Source organism: Ictalurus furcatus, chromosome 24 (genome assembly GCF_023375685.1).
Source record: "Ictalurus furcatus strain D&B chromosome 24, Billie_1.0, whole genome shotgun sequence".
NCBI classification, from domain to species: Eukaryota; Metazoa; Chordata; class Actinopteri; order Siluriformes; family Ictaluridae; genus Ictalurus; species Ictalurus furcatus.
In genome coordinates, this window is record NC_071278.1 from 1,452,095 (window position 1) to 1,467,511 (window position 15,417).

At 37.8% G+C, this 15,417-nt stretch overlaps 1 protein-coding gene across 5 annotated transcripts in view; it reads right to left on the reverse strand.

Annotated features, from left to right (window-relative positions):
- Positions 1-8,791: 8,791 nt before the first annotated feature.
- The window catches only part of LOC128600251 (NACHT, LRR and PYD domains-containing protein 12-like), a 53,628-nt gene continuing 47,002 nt past the window's right edge, over positions 8,792-15,417 (reverse strand). For all 5 annotated transcript variants that reach the window (XM_053612588.1, XM_053612587.1, XM_053612589.1 and 2 more), the window contains 4 exons: positions 13,450-13,623; positions 11,830-12,003; positions 9,939-10,094; positions 8,792-9,666 (listed from right to left, as the gene is read on the reverse strand). In XM_053612588.1, coding sequence (XP_053468563.1) covers positions 9,660-9,666; positions 9,939-10,094; positions 11,830-12,003; positions 13,450-13,623 — 511 coding nt within the window. In that variant the 3' untranslated portion in view covers positions 8,792-9,659. The remainder of the gene's footprint in view (positions 9,667-9,938; positions 10,095-11,829; positions 12,004-13,449; positions 13,624-15,417) is intronic.

Below are 15,417 nucleotides of genomic sequence, written 5' to 3' on the forward strand. Positions count from 1 at the left end.
AACACATATTGTATGTAACATTAAATTTCAGCTCTTTTTCTGGCATGTATGTACATATGTCATGTGTGTATGGGGTTGTAGGCTTAAAGCCACAATCACTTCCAACGTTAATTTAACAAAGTGCTACGTAATGATTGGCTAATTGGATAATTTACTTAATGAGCAGGTGTTACTAATCATTATTAATTTGTTCAACAGTCCCTGGATAAATGACACGATCTGTTTCTTGTTTCATTAATGCTTATATAATGCCAGTTAATAACTATATACAATAACCTTTAACCCATTTTAGCAGTAAAAAGCATCACCACAGAGCAAAAGCCATGAAATACATTTAGAAAAGAACCAGTTGTAATGCCCAGCACAGTTTAGTGTTTACCTGCTCTAAGTGAAGATGTTTATTAGCTGATTAGTTGAATAAGGTGTGATAAAGCAGGAAGACACTGAAGGACAGGAGGTTTTTCAGAACCAGGGCTGGGAATTTATGACCTAGTGATAGGAGGTTCATAGGTGAAGGATACACAAGTGTTTTATTTGTTCTTGTTGTACTGAGTGGACTTTAGCATACAGTATAAATTCACCATTTTACTTCCCCTAAAAACAAATTCCACGTTTGTAAATTCATTTATATTTTATTGATTATCGATTAATCGATTAATGTTTTTATCGTTTTTTGGGATTTAATATTCCTACTCTCCTTACCAAAATAAAACCTAAAAACTATTTCAGAAGTGTGACCTGAGAGCCGCTTCTTGTTCCCTAAACACACACGGACTATAAACACATACTTCCTGTCTACAAGTGTTTATTAGAGAGATCACTCACCTTTACTCAGCAGTCGTTGTTTTGTGTTGATTATAAACTTAATTTCGAAAGTTTCATGTTTTTTTCACTTTGGGAAAATCCTCAGCACTACAACATAGAACACAGGCAAGTTAAAAGTGTTGACGTTAACACACCGCGTTATGACTCTATAACTAAACGTGTACGTGTATAAATCTGACGTGATAGATTTCTAATTTAATATATACAGTGCCAGTTATTCTCAGTTAAAGATTATGAAGTAGTTACACAAGTAAAAAAAATAAATTGCACAAATCTGTATCTTTTGTAAATAAAATATTAAATTACATGATTAAAAGAATTAAATTATTTTACTCAGTATATTTTATAATTATTTATAAACTTGCCCTGTACTATTGCCATTTCTATTGTTGCAGTTATCTAAAACGTTTAAACTTTTTCTTTATTGACTTATCATACTGCACCACTAGATTGAGGTATTAACATACAACAAAACTTTCAACATAATTTACACTCACTGAACACTTTATAAGGAACACTAGACTAATACTGGGTAGGGCCTCCCTTTGCTTTCAAAGCAGCCTCAATTCTTCATGGCATTGATTCCAGAATGTTGGAAACATTTCTTTGAGATCTATGTTGACATGATTGCAGCACAACCTGCTGGTTTTCTGCTGTTGTTACTAGTTAAGTCTTATTACCGCACAATGAAAATCTTTTCTTCGCATATCCCAGCTTGTTAGGAAGTTGGGGTCATGATATGGCAGCTGTGGATCAGAGAGGGTTAAGGGCCTTGCTCAAGGGCCCAACAGTGGCAGCTTGGTGGTGCTGGGGCTTGCTCCCCCAACCTTCTGATCAGTAGCCCAGAGTCTTAACTGTTGAGCCTCCACTGCCCATCTTTTCTGCCCCCTTTCCGTCAGCTCTACTGGATGTTTTTTTTACTTTATTTCACCATTCTGAGTAAATTCCAGGAGATAAGCAGTTAAGGGAAAACTGAAATCAGCCCGCCTGGCAACAACAATCATACCACCTACAAAATCACTGAGATCACATTTTCCCCCATTCTAATGGTTATTGTGAACATTGAAGCTGCTGGCCTGTATCAGCACGATTTCACAGTGGATATAAAAAGTCTGCACACTGATGTTAAAATGGCAGGTTTTTGTGATGAAGAAAAAATCAAGTAAGGAATAATTGACTCTGGTCCATTGAATTATTAGAAAATAATGCACACCCCGAGGCAGCCATGACGCAAAGCGGAGTATCTAGCTTGCATAAGTGTGTACACTCTTTAAAAATTAGGAATGTGTTCAGAATCAACCAATCACATCCAAACCCATGTTAAATACTGAGTAGTGTACACCTGCCATCAATTACAGTGACTGATTAACCACAAATAAAGTACAGCTGTACTGTACTGTACAGCCTTTCTGTACGTTCACAGTACGTTAGCAAACACAGTGCGTTCTGATGACGTGACCAGTTAGTCGTATTTTCGTCAGCGTGACATTACTTTATAGCAACGTTGTGATCATGTCTTGGTTAAAGTTCCATCTTTTGATAATCTTGGCTAACGGTCCGGAAACGTCGTGACCACGCCCTCAAAAACGTCACCAACTAGTCCCATTGAGAACGTTGTGAAGACTGGCACCCTGGTATTCAGATAACTTTCTGTCATTTTATTTTTGTTGAGATGCCATTTGGATATAATATGGGAAATTTGCTACAAACATTTTACTTAAGTAGCCTAAATGAATCGACGTCTGAATTTTATTATCATTTGATATTATTTATCATACATCGATGACAAATATCTGCCAGCAAAAAGGTTTACAACAATTACCAAACATTTTGCTTAGTAAATGGTGATTATTTATAATATTATATATTTGTGAATGAAAGTGATTTTTAAATGAAGGCACGAGACTTCTCTTTGAATTTTAAACTGTTAGCGGATTTTTGGAGTACTGCGCATGCGCCAGATTTTGCCAGTAATCTCAGACATACACTGAGGAAAAGGTAAACACTATAACTATCTTTACTCATAATTTTTTGTTAATAAAGTTTTGTTAATTTGCGCACGAACGAGAGACTTGTGAGGTGGCCTGAGGTCAAATCTGATACTTAACACGATAACCGCTGGTGTTTGATCCATGACGCTCACGCGAGCTTGTGCATGTGTCTGAATTCCCAGCTAACACAGTTACGTTGTGAAGACTGGACCGAACCGAACCGGACCATATTCATCACAACGACGTACCAAATGACGTTTCAGCCCGTTTTTTTTTTAAGCGACACGTTTATAGTCACCAAAATCAACAAGTCTTATTTCTTTATGGAATGTTGCAGTGTTTATTATAAATGTGTCACACGGTGTTTCTCCACAGCAGCAACACCATGGTGACAGTGATGGGACAGTTCTTCCTTTTGAATATATATATTTTTAACGTTTGTTACATATAAATATATGCTTAATTATTTATGAATTGATATTTGTTACTTTTTTTTCTACATTTAGTTTTCATTTCATTTATTTATGTAGCTTAATGATATTATCTTCGTATATGTTTAGAAAAAAAATGACACAATGCTGTATAAGTGTATAAGTATAATAAATGGTTATAAATGTGATTGTTGCTTGTTGTTACTTGAGGCACAACTGTGTCTTATGAGTATATTATGAGATGATGGGTCAAATAGAAATTCCATAAGAAATACCATTATAATTGCATTGTTTTAATTGCTTCCATCAAAACTAATACAATTTCCATTAAAAAACATTTGAATTTGAAGGGGGGAATGAAGGTCAGTCCTATATGGGTTTCAAAGTGACCAGATTCGCCTGCTGTACATAAAGGAATGGCTCGAGAATCATATATCCACCCCTGACCAAAGAAGTGATATATGTAAGAAATAAAGGGGTTGAGGCTGACGAATTGTCACGGGAGACAGGTAAGCAGATGCTCATATATCCTTGAGTTGTGATTGAAAGGATTAAATGATGAGACTCCAGGCCCTGGTCGTTGGGACGTATTCACTATGTTCCAGCAAAGTACTATAAGCTATAACGTCACCATGACGAATACTGGAATCACAAGGTTACGTGGTGGGAATGTTATTTGGTACTTTGCTGTGACTAATATGGTCCAATCCGGTTACTTCTATAAATGGTAAATGGTCTGTATTTATATAGTGCTTTTTTAACCTTGGCTGTTCCAAAGCGCTCATTCACCCATTCACACACCAATGGTGGCAGAGCTGCCATGCAAGGACTTGCCATCAGGAGCAACTTGGGGTTCAGTGTCTTGCCCAAGGACACTTCGGCATGTGGAGTCATGTGGGCCGGGAATCGAACCGCCAACCCTACCATTAGTGGACAACCCGCTCTACCACCTGAGTCACAGCGGCTGGTATAACGTACCAGTTTAGTCTATGGGACGTACTCTCCCAACGTTTAAAAATGTATAGTTTTTACAGATGCATCCAAATGATGCTGTGCATCACACACAGGTAGTAATTACCATCTCAAATAACAATTAAACAATTAGATGATCAACAGGAAATTGCTCATAACTTTGATAAAAGATTAACAGCTTTAGTCATTTATCAGGTAAACATACCAAATATTTGCTGGATATAGCTTCACAAATACTAAAAACACTATTAGATTTTTTCCTTTTCCTATCAATACAATAAAAATAAAAATGAAAGTTTTTTTTTCAGATTCAGGAAGCTATTTGAAGACATCGGTTTAAGCACTGGGAACTTGTGATTGACATTTCTCATAAATTATTTTATAGATTAGATGATTAATTGACAATCACAATAAGGGTTAGTTGCAGCCCTTGTGTCAGTCTCCAATAAGCTTCCCTCATACTTCCTACATTTAACTGTCACCACCATCTTCATTATTATCATTTAACCTTGACTTTCATTTTCTTGGCTTCTCTACATTTAAAGAAAGAGTGACACAGAGACTTTGTAGTCATATAGTGATTGTGGTGTTTGTACTTACTTCTCAATATACTGCACACGGAAATAGTTTTTATTGCAGCTTGTGGACTTTAGCATAGAGTACACCTGACCAAAAAAGTTTGTTAAATTTTACGTGTGTGAATTCATTTAGATTTCTAATTCCTTATATAGACTATTTAATGAACTTGTCAGTATGGCTTTCTTTAGTATTCCTGCTCTTCTTTCCAAAATAATATAAAACCAACTTTAACACAGCAGTGTGACATGAGAACCATTTCTTGTTTCCTAAACACACACGGTCTATAAACACATTTTTCTTGATCAGAAGTGTTTATTAGAGGGATCACTCACCTTTAGTCAGCAGTTGTTGTTGTGTGGAATTATAAATCTCACTTTCTTTTTAATCTTCATGTTTTCCAGCTGCTCATTAAAACTGGTGTTGGGGTTTCAGAAAGAGTTTCACTTTTAGAGGCAGAGTTCTTTAGAGAATATTTAGAGGCGGTACAGGAACATGGACTTTGACAACTAGGCATTTTAACAACCTGGGTGTTGAAGATTACAAGCCGGGACATCACCACAAATCGATACATGATGGTGTATGTGTACAAGTTCTGACCGTATGGTTTGTTTCTGTAGTTTTAAACCTTCATGCTCTCTTTAATATTTAGCAGCGTTTTGTCCCATTGGTTCACGCCATCGCTTTAGAATTTATAGAAACAAAAATATTACATTTATTTAAAAATATCCAATATAGGCCTCCCATTTTCTCTAATGGTGTGTGTGTGTAATATTATATATATATATATATATATATATATATATATATATATATATATATATATATATATATATATATATATACACACACACACACACACACACCCACACACACACACACACCCTAAAAACAAATGTTTTGGCTCAACAAAAAAAATTAACACAACAGTTTGTTAGTAAGTTGACAACCGTTTAAAAATTAATTTGCTATAATTAGATATTTTTCAGTAGTTTATTGCGTTCATATTTTTGTTAATTTTATAGCGCTTAAGTGAATTCATTCAACAACAATATTGTTAGACAATTAACTTTTTTTTTTATTTTGAACTGCAATATTTACATCTTGAAAACAAACAACAACAAATTTATTTTGCCCCACAAATTCCCTCTTCTGTTACACTACCAGTTCTGGTGCCTCTTCAGTGGACTTAAATACAAAACTGCAAAATCTGAATAAAATCTGATAGTGTTTTGAAACAAGTGGAATCTCCAGAAAATTCTGTTCTTGAGACTCATTACTTTTGCATTGGCTTTCAGTCCATCAAGTTCAAGGAACAGCTTCTGAAACACTTCAAACGTACATTTTAGTTCCTCGCAATAGCTCAGATTCAGAGCATATATTATACCATCAGCAAAGCACAGCACCCTGGGATATCCGTTCCTTCCAGGATTTTGGTTCCCTCAACCACAGTGGTTGCTGTGTTGTGGTCAGATCCTGGGGTGGACCAGTCACCGATGATGGCAATTTTCATCACTTGCACATCAAGTCCTTCCTCAAACTCTCGTGTCCCTGTAAAGCAAATGAAAAGAGTTTAGTGTTAGAGATAATGAACTGGATGATTACTGCTGACTTTTTAGACTGTCACTCTTACTGAATTTAATGGAGCCATTATTTATTTTCTTTTAACCCTTTTACACACACATGCACCCAATTACTCAAATGGTCTATATAGGTTGCATCAATAAGCAACACAAAAAATTATTGTATCATAAAACACAATGATAACATAACATGCCCATTTTTCTTTTATCACACAACTTAAACAGTATGTTCTATGATCAAATTGACCTGCTTTACTAAATTAGAATTCTCAACAATTGCTCAGCATGAGGTTAATCCAGGAAATTATCGAACAGGGGTGTTGGGACAAGAACCAGTTAAGACAAAGCAAAAGGCGTGTCTGTATATGATGTATTGAGGGTTACTGAATGCAACATATTCATCTGACAAGTTCACTGTATAACAGATTCTGGTTTGTGTTAAAGGAAAATTATAGTTTATTACATCTTGGGTCTTATTTGTGCAGTTTTGTTTTGTTATTTAATAATGACTAAGATCTGAAAACCATGCAACATCAACAAACCAAGATCTACCAAGAAGCCATTTTGAAACAGAAAAGTGAGGCGCAAAGTAAAATTTATTTGAAATGATGAACACGTACTAGCTTTTACATGCCATACTTTCAGTTTAGTTAATATCGCTAACCCAAGTTGGAATAAACTAGAAAATGTCCCTTTAATAATAAACTAACAAATTTTCTTTTTTTTCTTTTTTTTTTTTTTTAGCCCGAGCACCAATGTTCTGCTCCTTTTCTTCTTTTCTCAAATGAATCGCATTTTAGAGGGTCTAAATATAACCGAAAACTCCCGAAACGTTGCAGAGGCTTCAGAACCAGTGAAAATTTACATCTGATAGGGGTTCCAGAATTGAGTGTGACAAAATAGCTCAAAAGCACCAACTACAAAATTTCAACAATGTGCGCCTCAGGCTACGTTTCACCAACATGTACAAAATTCAGTAAACGTGTAACGTGCCAATACGTAAAAAAAATAAATAAAATTTTTATGTTTCTCTTAAATATTTGCTCAGATTTAGCCTTTTCCAGGCCTTGTACTTTAACAAACTCCTCCTAGAGATTTCATCAGATCCACATCATATTCGGTCCATCTGATCTAAAGGTCTTGACAGTGCTAAATTGCAAAGATATTTTTTTTTTGTTGAGTTTTTGCTGCACGTCATGGGCATGGTTTGATGGGTTTTTGGACATGGTTTGATGGTTTGCCATAAAACAGGAAGTTTTTATAACTCAAACATACAATGTCCAATCTGCTCCAAACTTCAAACTTTTGATACAAGTCCCAGCCTGAAGACATCTACATGCCAATGTTCAATTATAGTCATAGCGCCACCTGCTGGCAACAGGAAGTGACATGATTTACACTGACGTGTTCCTAACAACATAAAAAAATACCAGCAAATTCTAAACATGCCATCAATGTGTATGAAACATGTTAAAACATGCTAGCAACACTTAGCTAAGTGCTAAAGCATACTATTACTGCAATTAAACAGGAAGTTGTTACAGCTCATGCATACAATGTCTAATCTTCCCCAAACTTCAAGATTTTAAAAAGGGGTCAGTGCATGAAATTAGCAAAAAACTGAATGCTTTTCCTCCCTACAATTAAAAGCCTTCTCTAGCTGAGCAGATTTGTCAAATGAAACTCTCATTCTTATCCACTGCTACTCTCTACTAAAGTGTAGATGGTCAAATTACTCTGCTACATATGACTAGCGTTAGCTTCGTGTAACAGATTTCATCAACAATATTAGCAGGTGTAGACAAACCTCTGTACACGAGTCCACTATTGGTCATATAACAATTCAGAATATGCCCAAATGAAATGATACTCGCCTTGAAATGTCCTTTGTATGGCTTTGCTCAGCAAGGTCCTCTAACACACGATCTTATTGGTCTGAACTTGTCCAGGTATGTTAAGTGAGGAGGGGAATTGAAATCCTGAACTCAAGGTGGAGAGAAATTAAGTTAGCAAGCCAATATCATTAAGTTACTACATCTTAAATTTTGCTTTAAATCAATTAAAGCAGAAATTTCAGTTTCAGTGACACACAATATTAAATTGATGTAATTATCAACATAATTATGTCAACACAACTCATCAAAATAATGTTTTCAAATTAAAAGATTTAATTAAATCAACAAATTTGAAATTTTGTCTTGCAATCATGCACTTAAATAAGTTGTGGTAGTAGGTCCTTTGAATTACTTTTTAGAGTGCAGGTGAGAGTTTTAATACATTTAGTTTTATTAAACCTCACTCCAGAGAGAAAATAACCCAGAACGTCATTGTGGTAATTTAAATATGATTTTAAACATGAAATGATTGTTAGAGAAATTGAGTGGAGGAAATAAATGAAGGAAAATCATTTACAGCATTGGTAAAATATAAATGTGTTATTTTAACCAGAACAGAACATTAGGGTTAAGTGTCCAATTTCATATGAGCCATTCACCACTAGGGGGCAGTCTGTTACCACAAATACATTTCATTTAACTTGTACACCTCCAAAACAGGAAGAAAAATGTTCATTTTTGGCTTCTGGTGATAAGGTTATATACAATTATGCAATTTTCTATTAACAGCACAACAGCATTAACAGCACAAGACCACTTAAAAGATCTGAAAACTCCAGTTAACTCTCCAGACTTGTGCTTTCCACCAAAGCTGATGAATGTTTATAACAAATGAACAGTCACAGCAATTAGATATCTTCAGAATGTTACAAAACCAAAACAAAGCAGTATTTACAGGAACAGAACACAGAGCAGCAATAGCATGTTGAGGAAATAGTCACGGCTTCAGCCATGGTGATTTTAGAGTCTTCCAACCAGATGATGTGATAGAGTGGTGGGGTGGTGGAAGACATGGGCTGGAATGTAGACCAGAGCAACTAGAACCTTAACCAGAACCTGAGTTCTGCCATGATGTCTGGATTCTGTAGGGTATAACAGTGGAATTGTGTAATAATAAAAATAAAGAATTGATCTTCAGTAAGTGTTTATTCCTGATAGTAGTGCTGCAACACCACTCTGTAAAGTCCTATGATGATGAAGAATCACACCAAGCAAGCACAGGTTCTTTAGATCTTAGACACACTGTCTGCGCTTACACTTTGTGGAAATGTTACATTTAATTCAGATTATTTCTCAGTGTGAGAAAAAGTTCAGGAAATGCCGCTGTGAGTCGAGCACATTTCATTAAAAATATCTTCTCTGGAATCTGCATCAAATGAAAATTCTTCATAACCTGAAATTAAACCAAAACAAGTTTAATATTTAAGCTGTCAGGTTGAACATGAACATTAAACATCAAAGTAAAGTTTAAGTGCAAAGTTTAAAACAATACCCAGTAACTCACTGAATATGAACCTGTTTATAATCAAGAGCTCTTTATAAAAACAGGACCAGGTTACTTAATCTTCTTCTTCACTAAACAAAACGTATCACACAATGTTAATGAGTCGTAATATTTATATATTTTATTTCTGTACATGTTTATCTGAAATACTTGTAAATCACCTGAAGTCCTGTAGTTTAAGTCTGAAGAGCTGCATCTTTTCTGAGTCTCTGAGATTATTCCCAGACAGATCCAGTTCTCTCAGGTGTGAGGGGTTTGATCTCAGAGCTGAAGTCAGAGCAGCACAGCCTTCATCTGAGATATCACAGTAACACAACCTGCAGAGAGACAATGACACACTCTTCACTCTCTCAGTTTATATCATTACGTGGATTACTGCACTTTTATATCTGGAATATACTGTGGAGTTTAAATTGATTATTTTTATTAAGCTTACAGCATTTAGCAGACTTCCTTATCCAGAGTGACTTATAGCAGTGTGTGTGGGCGTCACTACATGCAAATGAGCTGTGTCGGGAACACGCTTCACACATTACAGGTGATCAACATAAGCACACGAGTACGAAGAAAATCAGCCTTTCTGTCAGAAATCTTTAGTTCAGTTTGACTTACACACACATTTACACACAACTTTACTGAAAGAATGACAAATGACGCACTGTCTGTGCGTGCGTGCATGTGTGTGTGTGTGTGACTGGGCATTGGGGACTGTAGCCCCAAATATTTTATCTTTAGCCTGAATAATTCTCCACTTGGAGCAGTTTGTCACTATGTAACTGAACGTCAGTAAAAGAAGACGCCTGTAATTTTATATCTTCAGTGAACAGAGATGAGACCAATCAGACAGGGTTTACAGGAAAATACATGGAAACACTTGGCTGACAGCTCTAAATTTTGCCAAACGCTAGCTCACATTCAGTGTGAGAAAAAATGGATATGTGTTTTTTAAACCAGTAAAGGGGTTGAAACAGAACCAGTAACATCCTCTGATGCTGAGCAGGAAAACAAGGTGTGTAAATGTCTATATGAGGTCCAGTTTACGTGAATATGATATGAGCAGAGCATAAGGAAAGATAATGTACTTGCATGGCACTGTAGCAGCTAAACCCATACAGTGACTACGTTTACATGGACAGCAGTAATCTAATTATTGACCTTAATCTAAGTAACCTAATATTGTGATTAAGGTGTTTATATGAGTCGCTTTTAGAATACTCCTGTCATGTACCCGTTTTACATGTTGTAGATCATAATTAGATTAAGAGCCCGCGTCATTACGTCACCGCGCCACGCCGTCCGACGTCCCTCCAGAATTTCACATTTCAACATACAGTTCGTCTTCGTTATGGTGCCGTATACAGTTTTGGGTGTTTTTATTTAAATTTTTACGAACGCTTCAAGTGCGGTTAATTATTTGTCATGCTATATGTGCAAATAGACGACTTCTTGAAACCGTGGGCTGCATCTCAAATCGCATACTTACCTACTGTATAGTATCCGAGATGCATGTATTTTTCCCAACTACAGGCCTATAGTAGGCAAGTATGCAGTTTGGGACACAGCCGAACTCTCTTGTTCGCCGTAAAACGTAAAACTGCCGTGTGTGTGATCGTGTCTTGTCGCAAAATGCGGTGAAAACGATCACACGGCGTTCATAATGTGATTAAGGTGTTTACATGTCTGTAATGCACGTCCATAATACGATTAAAACAGGAGTAATCCACCTGTCTTAATTCGATTAGAGCTTAATTAGATTATGACCATAATTAGATTAAGGTTGCTGTTTACATGGTAGTTTCTTAATCAAATTATGGTCTTAATTAGATTAAGAGTGGATTATTGTTGTCCATGTAAACGCAGTCAGTGATAGCTTAGTTGTGCCTCCCCTTGGCTAGTGACATCAAACTAGCCTACATTGAAAAGTTTGATAATTTATCAAACTAGCTGAGCTGGAAAAATGCATGGAGGAGAATCTGGGCTCAGCCCCGGATGATTAACAGTCCAACTAACGGCCCTGAGCAGGTCATGTGACTCTCAGAGAGATGATCTTACCCCAGTGTCTTCAGTTTACAGTGAGGATTCTCCAGTACAGCAGAGAGACGCTTCACTCCTGAGTCTCTGAATTTATTCCCAGACAGATCCAGTTCTCTCAGGTGTGAGGGGTTTGATCTCAGAGCTGAAGTCAGAGCAACACAGCCTTCATGTGAGACATCACAATAACACAACCTGCAGAGAGACAATGACACACTCTTCACTCTCTCTGTTCAGGACACACAGAATCATCAACTTTATCAGCACAGTCACTACAGCCTTAAATCACTGTGTGTTACTGTGAATCATGTTTATGAAATTTTAAACAGTATAACTAAAATGAAATGGCGGTGTTAAAAACAGGTTGTATTATTTATTATTATAGTGTGTGAAAAGGTCTGAAAAGTTGCATTCATGATTCACAGAACAGAACTTCTCAAACCACAATGAAGTGAACATGACAAAACCTTCACTCTTACAACTGTAACCTATTCCTGAGCTTTTCATCACCAGACTTCTGAAATTATTTCTCTTATTAATGAGGGATTATGTTACTTCTTAAATATCTACACATGAAAACATGACAAGTGTGTGTGTGTGTGTGTGTGTGTGTGTGTGTCTGTATCTGTGTGTGTGTGTGTGTGTGTGTGTGTGTGTGTGTGTGTCTGTGTGTGTGTCTGTGTGTGTTTGTGTGTATGTATGTGTGTCTGTGTGTGTGTGTGTGTGTGTGTGTGTGTGTGTGTGTGTGTGTGTGTGTGTGTCTGTGTGTGTTTGTGTGTATGTATGTGTGTTTGTGTGTATGTATGTGTGTCTGTGTGTGTATGTATGTGTGTGTGTGGAGCATGTTCGCCTCTTCGCCTCACACCTCCAGGGTCGGGGTTCGATTCCCACCGTGGCCCTGTGTGTGTGGAGTTTGTATGTTCTCCCCGTGCTGCGGGGGTTTCCTCCGTGTTCTCTGGTTTCCTCCCCAGTCCAAAGACATGCACAGTAGGCGGATTGGTGTTTCCAAAGTGTACGTAGTGTATGAATCACTGCGCCCGGGGGCCATCTTCAGTCGTCCTAACTCAGTCTTGCCACTGGATCATGGCAGTCACCGGGAAGTGAGAGTGAGGCCGATGCTGCGCAAGTCTTCCTCACTACAATCCAATTCACGCGCAAGTCGAGTCCCAGTTTGTGTTCTCCATCATGGAGGCAGAAATGGAAACTTCGGTCTTCGTCAAAATCGACGGACGTGCTCCTGTGTGTGAATTGTATGTGTGTGTGTGTGTGTGTGTGTGTTTATAATTCAGTTTAATTAAATGATTGAAAAAAATGATCAGGACTGAGTTTTCTAAAAGCATTTTGAAGTTAAGATTGTAACTGGGAGAGAGAGTGTTCAAAGTGATGCTCGCTCTCCCATTTCACAATGATGATTGTGCTGCAATGCTTTTGGAAACTTCTCCCTGATTAGCTGATTCTATTACATAAATGTTGTGATCAGATCATTAGGAATGTGGAAAAGTTTCATTGTGCACTGAAATGAAATGATTTTCCTCCTCAGGATATTTGATGCTGAATCTAAAACCTCTGCTTCAGTCTCACTATTAGAGAATGTGTCTTACTGAGGAGCAGCTCATGTGACTCTCAGAGAGATGATCTTACCTCAGTGTCTCCAGTTTACAGTGAGGATTCTCCAGTACAGCAGAGAGACGCTTCACTCCTGAGTCTCTGAGTTTATTCCCAGACAGATCCAGTTCTCTCAGGTGTGAGGGGTTTGATCTCAGAGCTGAAGTCAGAGCAGCACAGCCTTCATCTGAGATATCACAACTACACAACCTGCAGAGATACAATGACACACTCTTCACTCTCTCAGTTCAGGACACACAGATCAGTTCAGCAGGAACTTTTTCATCAAAGAGTCACTGTAGTCTTTAATCACTATGAAATACAGAATCTTAAATTATATGAGAGCATTAACTAAAAAACAAACAAAGAGGATATACAGTGAGGGAAAGAAGTATTTGATCCCCTGCTGATTTTGTACATTTGCCCACTGACAAAGAAATGATCAGTCTATAATTTTAATGGTAGATTCATTTGAACAGTGAGAGACAGAATAACAACAAAAAAATCCAGAAAAACGCATGTCAAAAATGTTGGTTTGCATTTTAATGAGGGAAATAAGTATTTGACCCCCTCTCAATCAGAAAGATTTCTGGCTCCCAGGTGTCTTTTATACAGGTAACGAGCTGAGATTAGGAGCACACTCTTAAAGGGAGTGCTCCTAATCTCAGCTTGTTACCTGTATAAAAGACACCTGTCCACAGAAGCAAACAATCAATCAGATTCCAAACTCTCCACCATGGCCAAGACCAAAGAGCTCTCCAAGGATGTCAGGGACAAGATTGTAGACCTACACAAGTCTGGAATGGGCTACAAGACCATTGCCAAGCAGCTTGGTGAGAAGGTGACAACAGTTGGTGCGATTATTCGCAAATGGAAGAAACACAAAAGAACTGTCAATCTCCCTCGGCCTGGGGCTCCATGCAAGATCTCACCGCGTGGAGTTGCAGTGATCATGAGAACAGTGAGGAATCAGCCCAGAACTACACGGGAGGATCTTGTCAATGATCTCAAGGCAGCTGGGACCATAGTCACCAAGAAAACAATTGGTAACACACTACGCCGTGAAGGACTGAAATCCTGCAGCGCCCGCAAGGTCCCCCTGCTCAAGAAAGCACATATACATGCCCGTCTGAAGTTTGCCAGTGAACATCTGAATGATTCAGAGGACAACTGGGTGAAAGTGTTGTGGTCAGATGAGACCAAAATGGAGCTCTTTGGCATCAGCTCAACTCGCCGTGTTTGGAGGAGGAGGAATGCTGCCTATGACCCCAAGAGCACCATCCCCACCGTCAAACATGGAGGTGGAAACATTATGCTTTGGGGGTGTTTTTCTGCTAAGGGGACAGGACAACTTCACCGCATCAAAGGGACGATGGACGGGGCCATGTACCGTCAAATCTTGGGTGAGAACCTCCTTCCCTCAGCCAGGGCATTGAAAATGGGTCGTGGATGGGTATTCCAGCATGACGATGACCCAAAACACACGGCCAAGGCAACAAAGGAGTGGCTCAAGAAGAAGCACATTAAGGTCCTGGAGTGGCCTAGCCAGTCTCCAGACCTTAATCCCATAGAAAATCTGTGGAGGGAGCTGAAGGTTCGAGTTGCCAAACGTCAGCCTCGAAACCTTAATGACTTGGAGAAGATCTGCAAAGAGGAGTGTCACAAAATCCCTCCTGAGATGTGTGCAAACCTGGTGGCCAACTACAAGAAACGTCTGACCTCTGTGATTGCCAACAAGGGTTTTGCCACCAAGTACTAAGTCATGTTTTGCAGAGGGGTCAAATACTTATTTCCCTCATTAAAATGCAAATCAATTTATAACATTTTTGACATGCGTTTTTCTGGATTTTCTTGTTGTTATTCTGTCTCTCACTGTTCAAATAAATCTACCATTAAAATTATAGAATGATCATTTCTTTGTCAGTGGGAAAACGTACAAAATCAGCAGGGGATCAAATACTTTTTTCCCTCACTGTATGTATATATATATATATATATATATAT